This window comes from Prunus dulcis, chromosome 2 (assembly GCF_902201215.1).
Source record: "Prunus dulcis chromosome 2, ALMONDv2, whole genome shotgun sequence".
NCBI classification, from domain to species: Eukaryota; Viridiplantae; Streptophyta; class Magnoliopsida; order Rosales; family Rosaceae; genus Prunus; species Prunus dulcis.
The window spans coordinates 9,713,774-9,731,114 of NC_047651.1; the positions used below are offsets into that span (position 1 = coordinate 9,713,774).

At 35.6% G+C, this 17,341-nt stretch overlaps 3 protein-coding genes across 4 annotated transcripts; 2 read left to right on the top strand and 1 right to left on the bottom strand.

The window, feature by feature from the left end:
- The first annotated feature begins 243 nt into the window (after positions 1-243).
- Positions 244-4,697, top strand: LOC117619990 (cell division control protein 2 homolog). Its single transcript, XM_034350070.1, has 9 exons — positions 244-373; positions 536-578; positions 674-858; positions 1,543-1,663; positions 2,572-2,745; positions 3,131-3,294; positions 3,442-3,529; positions 3,626-3,679; positions 4,249-4,697. The coding sequence occupies exons 2-9, from the start codon at positions 570-572 to the stop codon at positions 4,336-4,338; spliced, it is 885 nt and encodes a 294-aa protein (XP_034205961.1). The 5' UTR covers positions 244-373; positions 536-569; the 3' UTR covers positions 4,339-4,697.
- A 125-nt stretch (positions 4,698-4,822) lies between these two features.
- LOC117619991 lies at positions 4,823-7,171 on the top strand. 2 transcript variants are annotated; one of them, XM_034350071.1, is made up of 4 exons: positions 4,823-6,023; positions 6,509-6,619; positions 6,715-6,795; positions 6,886-7,171. In XM_034350071.1, the coding sequence occupies exons 1-4, from the start codon at positions 5,811-5,813 to the stop codon at positions 6,958-6,960; spliced, it is 480 nt and encodes a 159-aa protein (XP_034205962.1). In that variant the 5' UTR covers positions 4,823-5,810; the 3' UTR covers positions 6,961-7,171. The 2 variants fall into 2 exon arrangements, with proteins under 2 accessions (XP_034205962.1, XP_034205963.1); XM_034350072.1 differs by having other exon boundaries at positions 5,919-6,023; positions 6,506-6,619.
- Positions 7,172-7,403: 232 nt separating this feature from the next.
- Positions 7,404-16,120, bottom strand: LOC117619989 (protein GLUTELIN PRECURSOR ACCUMULATION 3). Its single transcript, XM_034350069.1, has 16 exons — positions 15,817-16,120; positions 15,624-15,721; positions 15,303-15,438; positions 15,191-15,219; positions 14,827-14,923; positions 14,685-14,740; positions 14,462-14,569; positions 13,021-13,077; positions 12,227-12,318; positions 11,090-11,174; positions 10,274-10,426; positions 9,577-9,677; positions 9,210-9,389; positions 9,004-9,107; positions 8,030-8,120; positions 7,404-7,866 (listed from the first exon to the last, which is right to left on the bottom strand). The coding sequence occupies exons 1-16, from the start codon at positions 15,876-15,878 to the stop codon at positions 7,807-7,809; spliced, it is 1,509 nt and encodes a 502-aa protein (XP_034205960.1). The 5' UTR covers positions 15,879-16,120; the 3' UTR covers positions 7,404-7,806.
- Between the last annotated feature and the right edge of the window lie 1,221 nt (positions 16,121-17,341).

Below are 17,341 nucleotides of genomic sequence, written 5' to 3' on the forward strand. Positions count from 1 at the left end.
AAATAAAAATTTGTTAGGTATGTATAAATTTTTTTTTTGAATTGTTTGGTAATTTTTCAGAATTTTTTTCGAATTTTTAATTTTTTTCGTCGCTGACGTCAGCGCCTATCTTGCCTTGGGCTTGCCCGGGCTGGATGTCACCGCTGGAGCTGATTTTGGGAGACCAGGAGCCTTTTTGCGTGGGCTGGGCTGTCCTCTTGGAATCCGTCCAAAAAAATCCTCTACGAACCCAATATCTTCCTTCCCCTTATGCCAAGAGAGCAAGAATCAAACGTGGGCTCATCAGCTATAGCACTCTCCCTCATGTGCCCTCGATTGTTCGTCTGCTGTCGGCGGTCAGGTACTGTTGTGTAGCAGCGACGTCGTCTACCAGGTACTGTTCTCTCCTCTGGAACTGAGTCGTTAAATCTTTCGTTCCAGATCGATACCGTACCGCGATTGGGTACGCTCGATCCAGATCGAAATTCGTAGGGCGATGAGCGAATTAGGCAACTATGTTTACAATTGATAAGGGTATTTTCTACGTTTCCTATAGGCTTTGAAGGCCTGGGTTTGAGAAGAAAGGCCGGATGGACCAGGTTAGTGATGGACGTGCCATTTTTGTGAATTTGGGTCTTTGATTTTACTTTGTTTTTGTTTATTTTCTATGACTCTGATGTTTGTCGTTGTGCAGTACGAGAAAGTTGAGAAGATTGGTGAAGGAACGTATGGCGTGGTTTACAAGGCTCGTGATCGTATCACTAATGAGACTATAGCTTTGAAGAAGATTCGTTTAGAGCAGGAAGATGAGGGGGTGCCAAGCACTGCAATACGCGAAATTTCACTCTTGAAAGAAATGCAACATGGCAACATTGTCAGGTATATTGAATTCATTGTGACTAATTTCTTCAATTAAGGGGTTTTATGAGAAAATTATTCATGTATTGACAGCTTCAACTTCATGTTTGGGCATTCAGTTTCTGTGAATCATAAAAATGCCGAAGGTATTACCTGTTGTCGAGGAAAAGTAGACCTATGAATTTCAGACTTTTCTCTTGAGTTAATATTTCTTTTTGGACTGCAGTGTAGCTTCGAGTTGTAGCGTGTTCTTCTTCTATATTCATTCCCCTTTAAATGGAAATTTAACGTATCAAAGAATCCAAAATATAACATGACTGAGCTAGTTAATCACTGTTTATTTACTTCACTCTGAGCATGTTGCTTTGCCCCGCTTGTCTGAGCTTGACCAGGAAAGTAGCGTTTCTTTTGGTGCCTAAGCATGAGGACCCCAAAAAATAAATTAGTGGAACAGGGATCCTCATAGAGATGTTTAAACACAGTCATTGGGTGTGTCCTAAACTCAGTGCTTCTAGAATGTATTTTAAATAGAAGGCAAAATTTAATATAATGAAAACTTTTTAATCTGCTTTCTTAGGCATCTTCCATATTTCCTTATGGCTTGTTTACGTTGCTAGATATTCATATTTGGTGCGTACACTTTTATTGTCTATCAGGGAAGAAGATATATTTGACAAATTCTTCTAATGGGTATTTGCTTAACAGGCTGCAGGATGTAGTGCACAGTGAGAAGCGCTTGTATCTGGTTTTTGAGTACCTGGACTTGGATCTGAAGAAGCATATGGATTCTACTCCTGAGTTTGCAAAGGATCCTCGCCAAATAAAAGTGAGCGATTGCTTTCTTGTCTTTACAAACCTTTGATTGACCTAGTTGGTACATTTAGTAGTTATTTGATCAGCAAATTATAGTATTTCATCTCAGGTGCAGTCCATTCCTTGACTGTCATGGTTTGTAAATTTTGGCAAGGTTAGGGAGGCTGGAATGGAGATGCATGTGTGATGCAGGGCAGCGGCTATAAGCTGCTGTCCAGTGACCCAAACATACCCAAAATAAAGAGGATAGAAGGATAAAGCAATAGAATTGAAGTTGGAACAAAGATAATTGAGTTCTAGGGCAAAATCCCAACAGAAACTGTATAGACTAAAGTCTGAAATTATATTCATCAACAAAAACTCCATACAAGAGTCTCTAACTAGCCTATTTATACTAGAATACAGAAAACCTAATTGACATCGGAAAGTAAAACCCTAAACAGGAAATTAAACCAAATCCTAGTAAGAATAGGAAAACTAAAGAAGTAACTAATAATTTAAAGTAAATAGAACCCTAGCCCAATTGACTGACGGGCCTAAGTAATCTTAGAGAGCTTCGTAGATGCTCCTGCATCAATATGGGTGTTAATTTTTAATTTTAATTTTATTTAAGAAATTTAGCTTTCGTGAATAAGTATAAGAGGCTATCATTTGTGGGCTTTTTATTTAGCTTCCTGCTTTTACATTTGTCATTTATTTATTTGTGTACTTCTTCTCTTAGTTTGTAAAGCAGATTTCAAATGCTTTATGGCCCAATGTTGTGTGATGCTTATGATGTTTACTTCTAGTTTCTACTGAGGTTACCGTATATCATGCTTGAAATTGTTATATTGTTATGTAATCCATCCTGATTTTGACAATAGACTACTGCAATAATAATCTTACAATGAAATGTCATTTGGCCATGTGCCGTTTCTGCAGATGTTCCTTTATCAGATTCTCAGAGGCATTGCTTATTGTCATTCACATAGAGTTCTTCATCGAGATCTGAAACCCCAGAATCTGCTGATAGATCGTCGTACCAATTCACTAAAGCTTGCAGATTTTGGACTGGCTAGAGCATTTGGTATTCCTGTTAGGACATTTACTCATGAGGTATGAGTGATTCAGATCATGACATTTAGCTGTTGCAATTATTCAGATCAGTTTTCTTTCCTCTCACACTTTAATTAGTAACAATAGAAAGAAAAGAAAAAATGTGGCAATTAGTACCACTTGAGCACAATTTAGTGCGTCTGTTGTGATATGATGCAAAATTGAACTGCTTTGCTCCAAGAAAAATCACATGTATTGAAATTAAAAATTAATATTTCTGAAAGCAATATTTAGGTAGTTTGATTTGTTAACACTTGAGCACTATTTAGTGTGCCTGTGTTTGTGTTTTAATATTAACAATAAAGTCTTAACCCAAAAAAAAAACAAAAACAAAAACAAAAACAAAAAACAATAAAGTGATTTAACTGTTGGTGGTTCTGCGTAGGTGGTGACTCTCTGGTATAGAGCGCCGGAGATATTGCTTGGTTCCCGCCATTACTCTACTCCAGTAGATGTGTGGTCCGTGGGTTGTATATTTGCTGAGATGGTAAACCAACGACCTTTATTTCCTGGGGACTCTGAGATTGATGAATTGTTCAAGATATTTAGGTGAAAGATTCCCAACCAAATCTATGCTTTTCTTTCCTTTTTTCCTTTTCGTGGAAGACATGCAGCCAGATGGCTGTAGACCATGTTATGCATCCCATCATCCTCAATGTATCCTGTCGTACTCACACTGTTGCTTTTCATATGAAGAATCATGGGTACTCCAACTGAGGATACATGGCCTGGAGTGAATTCTTTGCCTGATTTTAAGTCTTCCTTTCCTAAGTGGCTTGCTAAGGTAATTGAACTCTGTGTGTTGCTATCTAGTCCCATCATAAAATCGTCAACCTATGTGTTACTCATAATATTGAGAGAAGCATCCTTGACTTTGCAGGACTTGGCAACTGCAGTTCCAAATCTTGAATCAGCTGGTGTTGATCTTCTCTCTGTAAGTACATGTTCAATTTATGCACTCCATGGGAAAAAATTGTTCGTATATGTACGTCTCCACTGTAATTTAATTGTGCGTCTTCCACGAGTTCCTAGCCAGTCCCACAAAGATGTTAGTATGGTATACGGGGAGTATTGTAGTTTCCCCTATTGCCAAAAGAGAAGTACCTTAATTTTCATTGGTAAAATTCGATAATCAAATTTGGAAAATAAAAAAAGAAGTTTCCTGCGCTTCGATTCCCTGGAAGCAAGTCCTTTTGGTGATTGATGTTGTCCATTTTTTTCCTTAGTTTCGTTATATGAATTTATTTCAGCAACAACTTGAGGAGTTCGGTGGGTTTGTTGATTGCAAATTTTAATACGTTCATTCTTGACGCTCTCTCTGTTGCCAGTCCACATGACATGTGGCAAATTTAAGTGGGCTTGATAGATGAGCAGAAAATAATTGTTAAACACGACATGAAAGCATCTACTGCAGTTTGGTTTTTCTATCATTAACACGACATGAAAGCATCTACTGCAGTTTGGTTTTTCTATCATTTAAGTATTTGCTTTTTTATCTTCCAGAAAATGCTCTGCTTGGATCCCAGCAAAAGGATTACGGCCAGGACTGCTCTTGAGCACGAGTACTTCAAAGATATTGCCTTTGTACCCTGATTCCTCCTATCTTTACTTCCTGGCAGAGAGTGTTTTGTTTATACTATAGTGTAGCATCCTGTGAACTTTGCTTGAATGAGAAATGTGTGTTGCTCTTGTGATTTTTCCCCCTCATTCCTCAGACATGGTTCCAATTATGTTGATTTGGCTTTCAGCAGACGTTAACATCAATTACAGTCTGCCCTTGGTTTCTTTCATTTCCCATTTACGCTTGAAGATATACAGTAGTAACATTTTCTGAGTTGCTTGTAATTGACGATACATATCCTGTGAGAAACAATTTTCCCTCGAGGAATGTAAAGGATAGGTTTGCTTCTGATATGTGGTCATTTCACTTCAATGAAAATGACATTATCTCATTTTCGTCTTCCTACCGAAGGCGGATTTTGCTAGAAATTAATCCAATATGTTGTTTGGTTCTCCGAAAATTCAGAATTGTTAAGAAATTGTTATGATTGATTAGCAAATATGTGCAATGTTATGTTGTCAACTGTAGTGGAAATGTTTAGATTCTAGAATTACTTGCTGACAAAGTTCTCTCACAGGCGGTAGCTGAATGGTTGTGGTAAGGCTAATTATGTTGCTGTATCTTCTCGCAAACTTGGGGGCATTACATTTGCTAATTATGGTTTTATTTTTATTTTTAATGTCTATGTTTTCTTATGTTTTTATGGAATGAATTATTTGTGCAATTAAGTATTTGTTGCAAGTGATTTGATTCTGACGTAATGACCTGAAAAGTGGACTTTTGTAGCTGGTTTTCCCTTATAATGAATTGACAGACAATAAGAATGAAAAGGAAAGCAAATGAGCTTATATTAACCAAGCATTATTTATATGTATGGTATTGTTGCTTGACACAGTTCCTCTTGCTTCAAGCAATGTTGAACCATGGTTGCCATACTTTCATTGCGTAGTCAGTTACCTACATTTGAGAAAGAGTGTGTCGAAATTCGACATTTCAACTACTTTTGGATAAAATTGAAGGAAATATTATCTCTAAGCTTGAAAAATGGCGAAGATGTTATCTAAATTTGACGACTGACTTTTATTTTTCAAGTACGTCATTTTAATTGGACTGTTTCACGATTTATCACTATCACGTGACCAGAACATCCCACGAAAATTTTCTTTATAAAATGAGATTGCAATAGGTGATGCTCTAATTGCTCTAATTGTAGGGGTTTAGATAATGATGGGACAAAGACCTATATCAAAATGCACCAACAAAAGTCAATTAGGCCATGTCTTCTGTTGAGCACTTAGAATTTGTCTTCTCTTCCTTTCTGACAAACGTACTCAAAAGAAAGCAAGAGAAGAGGAGAGAAGACCTACCAGAAAAGGAAAGGGGAGAGAGAAGTTTGAAGCAAAAGCAATAGGAGAGTGTATATGGAATTAATAAGAAGAATACTTAAAGGAGGTGGGTTTTGTGGATGCAGATAGAGGCCAAATTGAATTTGGAGCTGTGACAAATGCAGAAAATGAAGAGCCTTGGGAGCATTTCCAATAATGGGAGGCTATCAACAGAGGAGAACGAGGATGAGGAAGTTTCAAGATTGGCAATATCAGCATGGGAAGCTAGAGAGGAAGAGATTGAGAGGAAGAAGATGGAAGTTAAGGAGAAAGTTGAACTTCAATTGGGTCGTGCTGAGGAAGAAACTAGGCGTTTGGCACAGATTTGGGAAGTAAGTTCAACAAACTTTTGTTGGAATATTTTTTTCTTTTCACAATTCGCTGATCAATTTATGTTGGACTCTCAAGCTATTGAAATAGGATCAAGCGTCCAAAAAATATTACTTTGGTAATTAAGGCCAAAATGTTGAGTGTTGTAGCGTGAGCTTATTACTAAGTAGGGCTAAAAACATTTATTTCTAACTTGAAGGTTAGAAGGGTACCCTACCCACTATGGATATCCACTAAAAAATAAAATAGGAAGCCTAGAACGATGTGATGTTAGACATAACACACTGTGGACACAAAATATATGGATCCTATTTTGAATTTATTTCGACCTTGTTGGATATTTTTTTTGTTCTTGATTAGGAGGGCTTGGTAACATGGTTCACTAGTAATTTGAACCCAAATGACTTGCCTATAGGACCTATTCTTCTTGATCGGCCACATAAATTACTTCATAATGAAATTATATCATACATTAACAATCTAGTAGGAGCTCGAAGTGATGGGAGATCCCTTGAGGAAGGAACTTGCAAATGTAAGGAAGAAAATCGACATGGTTAACCGAGAGCTGAAGCCATTGGGGCTGAGCTACCAGAAGAAGGTGCTTAACAATTGCTAATTATGCTTGATTATACTTTCACCTAGTTACTGCACTAACATTAGAGCATGCATCCACTCACATCTCACTGACAACAGGAAAAAGAATATAAAGAAGCGCTGGAAAGCTTCAATGAAAAGAACAAAGAAAAGGCTCAACTTGTAACCACACTGATGGAGGTAAGTACCAAGTCTCATTTGCTCTACAAATTTATTGTTACATCCCATTCTGCACTTGGTAATTCTTCCAATTTGTAATCTACTTACCAGATGCTGACCGAGAGCGAGAGATTGAGGATGCAGAAGCTAGAGGAGCTGAGCAAGAACATAGAACCCACACATTGAAATTTCCTAATGCTGATCGGCAGATTCCATTGTCTAATATATTCAATTAGTACATTTGGAAATAAATTTCTTGGATGTATGGAGATTAAAGACTATAGAGGAATCTGCATTCTTGGCAGATGTACTGTTTCATTGTATCAATCCAGATAAGAGAAATTCAAACTTCTATGGTAAAACAGCAATGCAATTTTTCCAAAGGAATCTTACATTTTATTTTCTTCACACCAACAGCAAAGCTGGTAACAATTTTTGGAATTTTGAGAACCTATTATTATAATTATCTACAGTTTAAACATCATGCAATTAATATGATTTCCAGGCAAAATACTTGTCAAGCAAGCATACACTATATGTTTGTCAAACTTTATGGAAGGGTGATGCGACCAGCAGAAATTCATCCTAACCCATAGAACTCAAGATAGCTTATAAAAGAGTTTACGCAGTCGATTTTGAAGATCGAGTTCATTTATAACATATGCAAAGAAGTTTCAATAAATAATCTGAAATTTCCACATAGTGGTACTAAGAAGTTCATTCATTTCATATATATATATATATATACACATACCTGTATACCTTAAAAAGGTCTACCAAGCATAATATATCATCTAAAACAGCAGTGGATTCTAAGGATGTCAGAAAGACAGTAATATTGGCATCTTACAACAAGTCTATGGTCGACATGTACAAGATCTTTAAATCAGTCTAGCAATGAGTTCACAAGTGGAGGTTTGTGCCGGAGAAACATGAGAGCAAAATACCTTAACTTCAATGAAAATGGAGATTGGTCACAATATATCTTTTAGAGGACAGCGCTTTTTTTAGTTTTAGTTTTTTCACCTCCACTTAATTTGGCAGTAGTTGTTTGTACTCTGCCAGAAGCTTTGGGATGTCATCCATACGCAACTGAAAATCATCATGAAATTAACAACCCATGAGAAGAGGGGAAATAAAGGAAAGTATATATAAACAGAAACTAGAATGACAAGTACCGAAAAAGAAAAATATAAGCATGTGGTAAAGATAATGATTAATTTGATTGCGTTGCATAACTAAACATAATTAATACCTGGTTAACATTTCTGATATGATAAAACCCATAAGCCACTTTTCCAGGAAAACTAGACTCGATGAACTGCATATGAGATCCACCATTCGCCCTATTATAGCCACAAAGCAAATTCCACACGAGAAAAGGGAACAAAAACACTAATGAGCAAAGTTTAGAACTAAAAAATCCACAAACAATGGCTAAGAACACATATATAAATCCAAAACAAACGATTAATTATTTCGATAGATCCTGCAACAATGTATAAAAAATAAAATAAAATAAAATCACATATAATGATACCCCAATTAATCAAATTCCATTAATTGAATGTCTTGAACATCTGTTTCAGAAAACAACACCAATTTCAAATTTCAGCAACAAAACCAATCTGGTCCAGAGTATCATCATACTCCTACCATTGGAGTCTCCTTTTGTACACAGCTTCACACTATCATCTTGCTCCTACCATTGGAGGACTCCTAGCAGCATCATTTTGACTATTCTCCAGCTCACTGTACTTGCTTTTCTAAAATAACCCCTTTTTATCCTATTCTAATTTCATGTACAGCATGCATGGTAAATATTTATTAGAAGTATATCATCAAATTGTTATTTCAATTTAGGATAAATCTATTGGATAAACTAAGTAAAAATGAAGTGAGCAGGCAAAATTTCCAATAACACTTCCCGAGCTGTGATACAATTTCTATAATCATTATACTGTACCAGAACATAGGTCATGGACTCAACTCAACAACCAATGCTATGTGAGTATCACGAGCTAGAATAGGATATGATGTGATTACTGTGTGCCACAACTATATACATAAAACGCATGACTGAAAATTTGTGTATAAAAAAATATATGAGCATCTTGCATGCACAGCCAAAGATAATTCGAGGATTTCAGCTAGCCATTTGTAGTTAAGCTGGTAATATCTTTAAAAACAACCACATAATTCTCAAAAAGTTCAGCTTAATGTTCTTACTGAAGATGACGAGTAATCAAACGTTGGTAGTCCCGAAGCAAGGGTCCAAGCTCTTTAAGTGGTATATGTCTCGGTGTAGATTTCCTCCAGTGGTCACGAAGTGCCTGAGTTGTGTTTTTGTTAGTTTTGTACTTTTTCACACCACAGATAGCACTTATCATTTAAAACTCAAAGTGCCTAGTATCAGCATCATAAAAGTACCCTACCTGAATATCTGAAACCTGTTGATTACTAGAAACTCTTTCTCCAACCAAACTCGATGCTAGTTGAACAAATTCTGTGTCTTCCAACTCATCCACAATTGGAACACCATTACCAAGGAGAGAAACTGATATTCCTAATCTTTTTTGTAACTCTGAAACAACAGATTCTTCCATTTGGCTCTCCTGTTAAAATTAGGAGGAAGTTAAAATCTAGCAGTAAGCAATAGCAAAAAAGTTTGAATAACAACCAACCAAGTTCAACAGGATTCTAGCAGACATGATTAAAGGCAACAAAAAGTTTATGAAAGGCAGTTTACTACTTGATAACTCCATATAGAAAGTTGGATGTAATTAGAGGCATTTGCTATACCTTGCCTTCAGATTGGACATTATTATTTCCCATCACCACATCCTTATTTTGAGCAAGATTGGTTGGTGAAGTCGCAAGTAATCTCTTTGCAATAGAGTCCTCTACAGAACAAGCAAAACGTGACAATTAGAACATGTTAGAATTAGGTTCTAATTCAAACTTCATGAGGCATTAAAGAAATAAACAAGGTTCCCTCCTGCTTGGACAAATATATAGCAGGATCATGAAATATTTTTCTTAGCCAATAATACATGCTTCTAGCATTTTCTCTTCTTCAATAAACCCACTTCTAAGCCTTATGATGAATTTAGAGCCTGCACATCATGACCAAAATTACCCTCCAAATTGTGATATAAATTGGAATTGTTAAATTGTAATATCAAAATCTAACCTTAGACTTTTCACCATCACATTGAACATTTTGTAAGCGTTCCAGCAGGAAAAAAAAGGGTATAAAATAGATTGAAGACCAACTACAAATTTATTTTTTAAGAAAGTTTGGCAATATTCCAAGTTTAAGGAAAGTTTTATGGTTCGCAAGATTTGAGGTTATGATCTAAGGCACTCAATTTAAAACTCAAAGGCAACAAAGTTACATAGGAGATTGTTCACAATGTAACCCAGTTCATCTTCAAAAGTGGTTGGTGAGACAACAAGCAAATGATTAGATGAGAACAATAAGAAGACATATTAGTACCTTCGGGAACCAACCACCATAGATCACCAAATGTTGATTTTCCATCAAAGCCACCAAATAACAGATAACGCGAACCCATGCATGTTAGAGAATGATATGCTCGAGCAGGAGGGGGTTCATTGCCAGTAGGCAAGCGCTTCCACTGCGCAGAAACTTGATTCCAGAGGAAAGAGAAATTATAAATAAATGCAGAAATAAGGAAAGAATTCAAACCATGTCAAGAAACAAAAATGTGTTGGGTATGGTTGGTAGGAAATGATTCACAATTTTGTAAATCAAGTTCTGCCAAAGAATGACGGAAATCAAAACAACTATATCAAAAACTTAGAAATGTCTCACACTATACAGTTGTCTACTAAGTATATAAGATGTAATTAAGAAAATATTTCTTTGGCATTTAAAGTAATCCCCATTTTGCTAATTTTTATAAACTGGTCTTAATAGTGCAACACACTTTTCTATTTCAGGTTTCCATGTTAAGCAGTGGTTGTTAATGGCATTAGTCAAGACGTCTGTGTACGACAACCTAAAAGTTTCTGTAGGTTCTCAATAATAGGATTATTCAAGAATGCGGTATCTCGGCGGGCAATGAAATACATTTTACTTCTTTTTTCTTCTCTAACATAAGAAAAGTGGACCAATAAAGCACATGGGTTGTTGAATACTGAAATTTTAATTGGAGCACTTGTGTCAGTTGAATGGTAGGCCTATTGCTTGTCAAAACAGTAGTAGCACGGTAAAATGAAAATGGCATCAAAGATGGCACATTACGCACAAATCAGCTAAAAGACAAACAGAAAGGCAAGAAGTAGTCACCCCTGTCTAAAACAATGCAGTCATTGTAATAAATGTCATAACGACTCAACCAGCCACCCGTTCCATGGCCACCAAATAGCAACAGCTGCAAATACAGTTTCTATAATCAGGTATAAAAGACAACAATAAAACATTGAAAACAAAAAGGAATACGATGATATGATAATATCCATTGTCATCATTAATAATTTTTTTTTTTATACAAGCGATAATCTACTTTAAACTAATCAAAACTACGGGGAGGAGGATTTGAACTGGGGTGCAGAGTGGGGAGCACATCCGCTCTAGCCAACTTGGCTAAGCTATCTGCCATTGTCATCATCAATATGAATATGATTCATGTAATCAACAACCATAGAATACAGAACTGATGTTTACTTGCTTTGGCCAAAATGTTACAAAAAGATAGATACTAGGGTAAACCTCTTCTTGTTAGTCTAAGATTCAGATTTGAAGTGTTTCTTCTTTATCTTATTGTGTGTGAGTGACAGATTTTTAGAATTGGTTTGACCATTCACAATCAAACATATTAACTTATTTATTTTATATGCATTTTCTTTCCTTTTCATCTCTCCTCTCCTAATTTAAGGCTCGGCCTACAATAACCATGCTTTCCCAAATTATCACCATATATGGAACTGATCACTGAAACAAGCTTTATGAGGGCAGATCTGAACGTTACAAAAAAATAATCTACAACTTTATGTAAAGAAAATATGAAGCAACTTTTTAAGGTTAAGGTTCCTGTAGGTCAGAATCCAAGTGTTTCTAGGCAAATCTACACTACTTGCCATGAGAGCTGAATGCATACAACTTATGCAAAAGTAAGGCAATTGTAAAAGTAACAAACAAATGAAATTTTCCACTAAAGAAAAATTCTGAAGCTACTTGTTCAAGTAGTGATGTCTATCACCAAGGAAGAAAGTGCTTAAATGGTGAACATGGTATCTGAGAATATGTATGTAAACTTAAAGCTTTGAATGGTGATCCTTCTTCCTTTACTAAAATTATCCTATCCTAACCAGTTTCTCCGTAATAACACAACAGTACAAAAGTAAACTGAAGTGTAATGAAGTAATTGTCGTCCATGAAGAAAGTGTATCAAACATAAAAACACTCACAGCAAATGTCACTTACATAGTGCCCTCCCGATGTGATGGTATGGCCGCAACGTGGAGAAGGAGCTTGACCAGGAAGCTTCAATTGGGTCCATCCAGGTGTTTCATTCTCTTGCTTCCACAACAAAGAAGACAAAATACTAAATTCAGTTGAACAACTAAAAACCAAGTAGTAATATATACACACACAATGAGCATCTTGAATTGACATATATGAAGCTAGAGCTCATGGATTTGAGTACTCTAAAAAATGAATAAGAAGAAAAGTAAAGCTAAAAGAAACAAAAGAGAAGAAAAATAATAGCCCTAAATATGCAGGTGCAAACAATCTCCTCCATATCAAATACATGTGCGCTTCCAAGTGAAGAAATTGCAGGGAAGGGGTTCCTTAATCTTTATAGTACCATTTGAAAGACAGAAGCAAAACTAAAATGATGCATCCATCTTTCAGGAAAAACTCTTACGTATCTTTTGGTGGCTAGACCTCAGTTTGGTAAGGTTCAAAGAGGGTGCAACAAAAAGCTAATGCCATGGCTGAATGTCAAAGGGATGAGTAATTATACTATTTTAATTTACATGGCAGTAATTAGAAGGTGTGAAAATCCATCATCTAGACTAGTGCTGTAATAGGAGCACAAGTTACAGTTATCTTGAGAGGAAACATAATATGCAATAAAATAATCTCAAGAAATAGAGCAATTTTCAGAAACATGAGAACAAAGTAAAACCAAAAGTCGGAGCCATGACAAAACTCATGTTGAATAAACTTAAGGGAAGTAGTATACTATCATAAAAAGGGGACAAACTGCTAACCTTCTTCGATTAGACCCTTCAGAGCCCATAAATCACCCATGATTGGACCTCCACCTCCTATGAAAGGCAAGACGAGTACTCATGTCAGCTAAAAGCCACTAAATTCACTAAAATGAACGCAAGCATCTAATGCCTGTTCTTACACAGAAAAGCAAAAATTGGCATATATACATATGAGCTATATATACAAAGAGTGAAAAGGAGAAGAGGAAGAAAAACAAAAGCAGCACCAGCAGTGAATTTGAGATTGATTAGATTACTATTCATATATCAACAAACAAAAATAAATTCAAATATCAACAAACAAAAATAAATTCATATATCAACAAACAAAAATAAATTCATATATCAACAAACAAAAAAATAAATTCAAATATCAGCAAACGAACATAAATTCATATATCCAGTTACTTTTAATCAAACAGTTCAAGGTGACTATATGGACAGTCAAAGAGTAGAAGTTTGTTATACCAAATTATTCAAGCATTCAAAAAGCTTATGGATACAATGTAGTAGTATTATCACTTAATTAGGAGCGCCCCAAATGACTAGTGCGAAAACACAGACCCTAAAATGATCTGCAATCAGGGATATCCCGTGGAAAGAATGGTCTACCTTCACAAGTAAATTTCATGGGAAGACCCCATGTGGAAAATGAAAATTTCTTCTAGGGGTGATGGGATTTACCTTGGAATTACAAAATCGTAAAAAACAAATCATTATGCCTCAAGTAACTAGGTTGGTTTAATGTGATGTGAGAAATTGCAGAATTTTTCGGTAAGAAACTTTGATGGGAAATGAAAGAGTGCCAAAAAGAGGACAAGGCATAAAATAACTTTTTATTTGATTGATAATCATATAAAGCAGAAGATATTTTAGCCATTTGCATCAAGCTCAAGCTGGCCTACAAATCCTGACTAGCAATCAAAGAAATTACATCAAAATGGCAGAGACGGCAACAACAAAAATCTAAGACACTACGGCTTCAACATTAGGTTTCCAATTGATAAGAAAGGCATCTTTATTTCTCAACAATGACAAAATAATGAAAGAAACTTTTTCAAATAAGCATTCCCTAAATCACTATTTATTTTTAATTTTTTTCTGTTTTCTTTCTGCAAATTAGTTGCTACTATTGGAACATGGAAGGGAAGAAAACGAGTAATGCAACTCTAGTTACGTTGTGCCATATATTATCTAGAAGGAACAGTAAATGATAACAAATTACATCCTTTTACCATAATGGAGGGTATTGCTCATAGCAAACTAACAAAAAGTCAAATAGAATAAAATAAATGAGAGAGAGAGAGAGAGAGAGAGAGAGAGAGAGAGAGAGAGAGAGAGAGAGAGAGAGAGTGAGTGAGCAAAGAAAAGTGAAACTAGAATAAAGAGTCGGTTAATGACATCCAAGTATTAACATAGTCAAAGCATGCTACTTCACCTCTGCCACCATAGACAAGCAACCTTTTCTCAACCATGGTAGCTGTATGGCCACATCTTGCTGGTGGCAACGATCCAGTAACTGACAGCTCCATCCACTCTAGTGATACTGTTTAAGGTAGAAGATCAAGAGATAACTGATTTACAACCATTTCAACAAATGTTCTCAACCAAACATGAAGGAGAAAATAACATGTAATTCAAAAATCATAGAAAAAAATTACTTGTATCCATGACATACACATCTGACAACCACTTTTTACCATCCCAGCCACCATACCTGCATTTGTTTGCATTTTATGTACAACAGTTAATAGAGAAACATAACATCACCTAATCAATAAAAGGTGCAACGAATATACTCACATAACAATTTTCCGATTTCCAATAGCCGAAGCTGCAGCAAAATCTCGCGCGGAAGGTAAGTCGCCAAAACTTGTTAACTCTGACCATTGCCATATATCTGGAACAAACATAAATGTTTTTGAGGCAGAGAAAAATACCGTATTATTTATCTAAAGAATGATTACCACAACATTCTATCCAACTTAACACATTAATTCTCCAAACTGAAGCAAGAACAAACTTAAATTTATATAGCACATATTCAATACTCATCAATTAAAAGGGAGGCAAAAGAAAAAGCAACAAACCAAATAGATCAACTTTGATAAGCACATACTTATCGTTCTCGTGCATTGTCAGAAGCATATGATAAATAGATTCTTACCAGTATCCAGGACCCAAAAGTCACCTAACCTGAAACCGAACTTCATTGTTAATACCATTTGCATTAAAGTAACAGAGTAATAGAGCAGAACGTGTAATGGATGTGAAGATACCTCTTGCCACCGGAACGCCCACCAAAGATGAACATATGACAATCAATCACAACAGCAACGTGAAAGGCTCGCGGGCTTGGACCGACTTGTCCATCAGAGCCACCAGTGCACTCTGGCTGAAACCACAATTTGTTATCTGAGAAGAAAAAATAAATCCTAAAATGAGATTCTATAGGGAAAACGGTAACACCAAGTATACCCAGAAATTCCAGAGAGTAAAATTTACAAAATTTGAATGAATTCATGAGAACCCAGAGGAAAATATAAATCAAAATCGGACTAAAGCACAATGAAATGTATAGAGAGTGAGAAACAAAGTACCAATGTCATAGACGACGATATCGCTGAGAAACTTCTTCTCTATAAGGCCTCCGAACACGACCACCTTCGATCCACCGATAATGACGGCAGTGTGACCACTGAGAATTCAAAGCATAAACTATATTCAAATGGAAAATCTTCAAAGCTATATACCCATATGAGAGAAAGAGAGATAAAAAGACAGAGTTTTTGCCTGCGAGGTTGGGGTAGAGTTCCAGCAAAATCAGAGGAAGAAGCTCGAACCCAGTAATGCATTCTCTCTTCTTTCGCAATTCGCTGTGCTAATCACTGTCACTTCACTTGTCCACCAAATATTGTTCACCACCAATCTCTGTTCTGTTTTCTTCTTCGTTTTTTTCGTTTTTGTTCTGTTTTGGTCAAATCCCCAAACTGTGTTCTAAGCTCTCAGCAATTCCAGTTATGCTTCCGATACATGGATCTTTGTTTGCGGACCTACCGGTCTTTTGTTCTCAATAATGGGGTGTTTTTAAATTTTTATTGGGTTTGGGTTTTGTAAAGGGTAATGATTTTCTCACTCCAATTTATTCACTTACACTCGTTTTTTAGTTATAAAATGAAGTATAAGTGAATAAAATTGGAGTGGAGAAATCACCACTCTTTATAAAAATAGCCTACTAAACGGGTTATTGAAAGTGAGGTTTGTGCAAATTTGAAGCGTTATAAAAGTTTTTATCACAAGCCTCTTGAATTCACCATATTGTCGTATACACACTAAATTGTTGTTGATAGTTTACATTACCTATTATTGCCAATAAGGTCTAGTCTAGTGGGAAATTGCGTTGACTTATAAATTGTGGTCTCAACCTCAAGTTCAAACTTCTATAACATTGTAGTAATGTGTGTGAGAAGCTTATATTAAAAAAACATGTGAATGTATACATACTAATTTGATCTCTCAAACTTCATTAAATTAGTCACATGACTTTCATCAAAATATATCTCATCCACAAATTAAACAAAATAAAGTACATGTTATTTGCTGGATAAGGTATATGCTCTTCATTTAAAGTTTCACATTGAATTTACATTGAGGAGAACATATGAACTTATTGAGCATTGGACGTGAGGTTTAGTTCTTTTTTATGAATAGTTTGTATTTTGATGAAAACATCATTTTAAAGTTGGTCACATACCATTAAGTGACCATTTTTATTATTATAATGAAATGCAAACATGAGAGACCAAATTGATGTGTGCATTAAAAGGTGAAGGACCAAATGGATTGATTTTTGAACATTTCACGACTGAAAATGAAGACTGTTAAACAATTCAACCACTCAAGATAACTCACTAATTTTAAATTGTGTTTCGGCCTTTCTTTCTCCATATTCCCAATCGACCAATGTGACTCATGTCAGTAAATGATTATGTGATTGGCATTCCCTAGACATTTAGATAGATTAACATAAATGGTAAAGTCATTGTGATAGACTAGCAATGGCAAATGTCTCAATCCGAAACTCTGATTTGAAGCCATATGGTTCAATCAACGATTTCTAAGGTAATATCATCATTCATTGTGCTGAATTTAGAATTGTTTTCAAATCAAGGATTTGTTTGGAGCTCTAATTTTAAAATAATTAAAGTTTGATTGGGAAGGCTTTTTGTTTCAAGGAAGTTTGTTTCAATTCAAAAAACTACTTTCCCGTTTTTCACCTCAAAAGTCTTCTTTGTTTTCTTATTTGATTGGGATTCGT

What these genes read in the sequence shown, in the direction of transcription:
- LOC117619990 (XM_034350070.1), top strand. An exon ending in CAACATGGCAACATTGTCAG is followed by an intron (nt 859 to 1,542) that starts GTATATTGAATT and finishes TTTGCTTAACAG; the next exon opens with GCTGCAGGATGTAGTGCACA. An exon ending in GAATTGTTCAAGATATTTAG is followed by an intron (nt 3,295 to 3,441) that starts GTGAAAGATTCC and finishes TTTCATATGAAG; the next exon opens with AATCATGGGTACTCCAACTG.
- LOC117619991 (XM_034350071.1), top strand. Translation starts at nt 5,811, where the DNA reads ATGCAGAAAATGAAGAGCCTTGGGAGCATTTCCAATAATGGGAGGCTA. An exon ending in GGCTGAGCTACCAGAAGAAG is followed by an intron (nt 6,620 to 6,714) that starts GTGCTTAACAAT and finishes CACTGACAACAG; the next exon opens with GAAAAAGAATATAAAGAAGC. An exon ending in TTGTAACCACACTGATGGAG is followed by an intron (nt 6,796 to 6,885) that starts GTAAGTACCAAG and finishes TCTACTTACCAG; the next exon opens with ATGCTGACCGAGAGCGAGAG.
- LOC117619989 (XM_034350069.1), bottom strand. Translation starts at nt 15,878, where the DNA reads ATGCATTACTGGGTTCGAGCTTCTTCCTCTGATTTTGCTGGAACTCTA. An exon ending in GGGCGTTCCGGTGGCAAGAG is followed by an intron (nt 15,220 to 15,302) that starts GTATCTTCACAT and finishes GTTCGGTTTCAG; the next exon opens with GTTAGGTGACTTTTGGGTCC. An exon ending in CTGCATTGTTTTAGACAGGG is followed by an intron (nt 10,427 to 11,089) that starts GTGACTACTTCT and finishes TCTGGAATCAAG; the next exon opens with TTTCTGCGCAGTGGAAGCGC.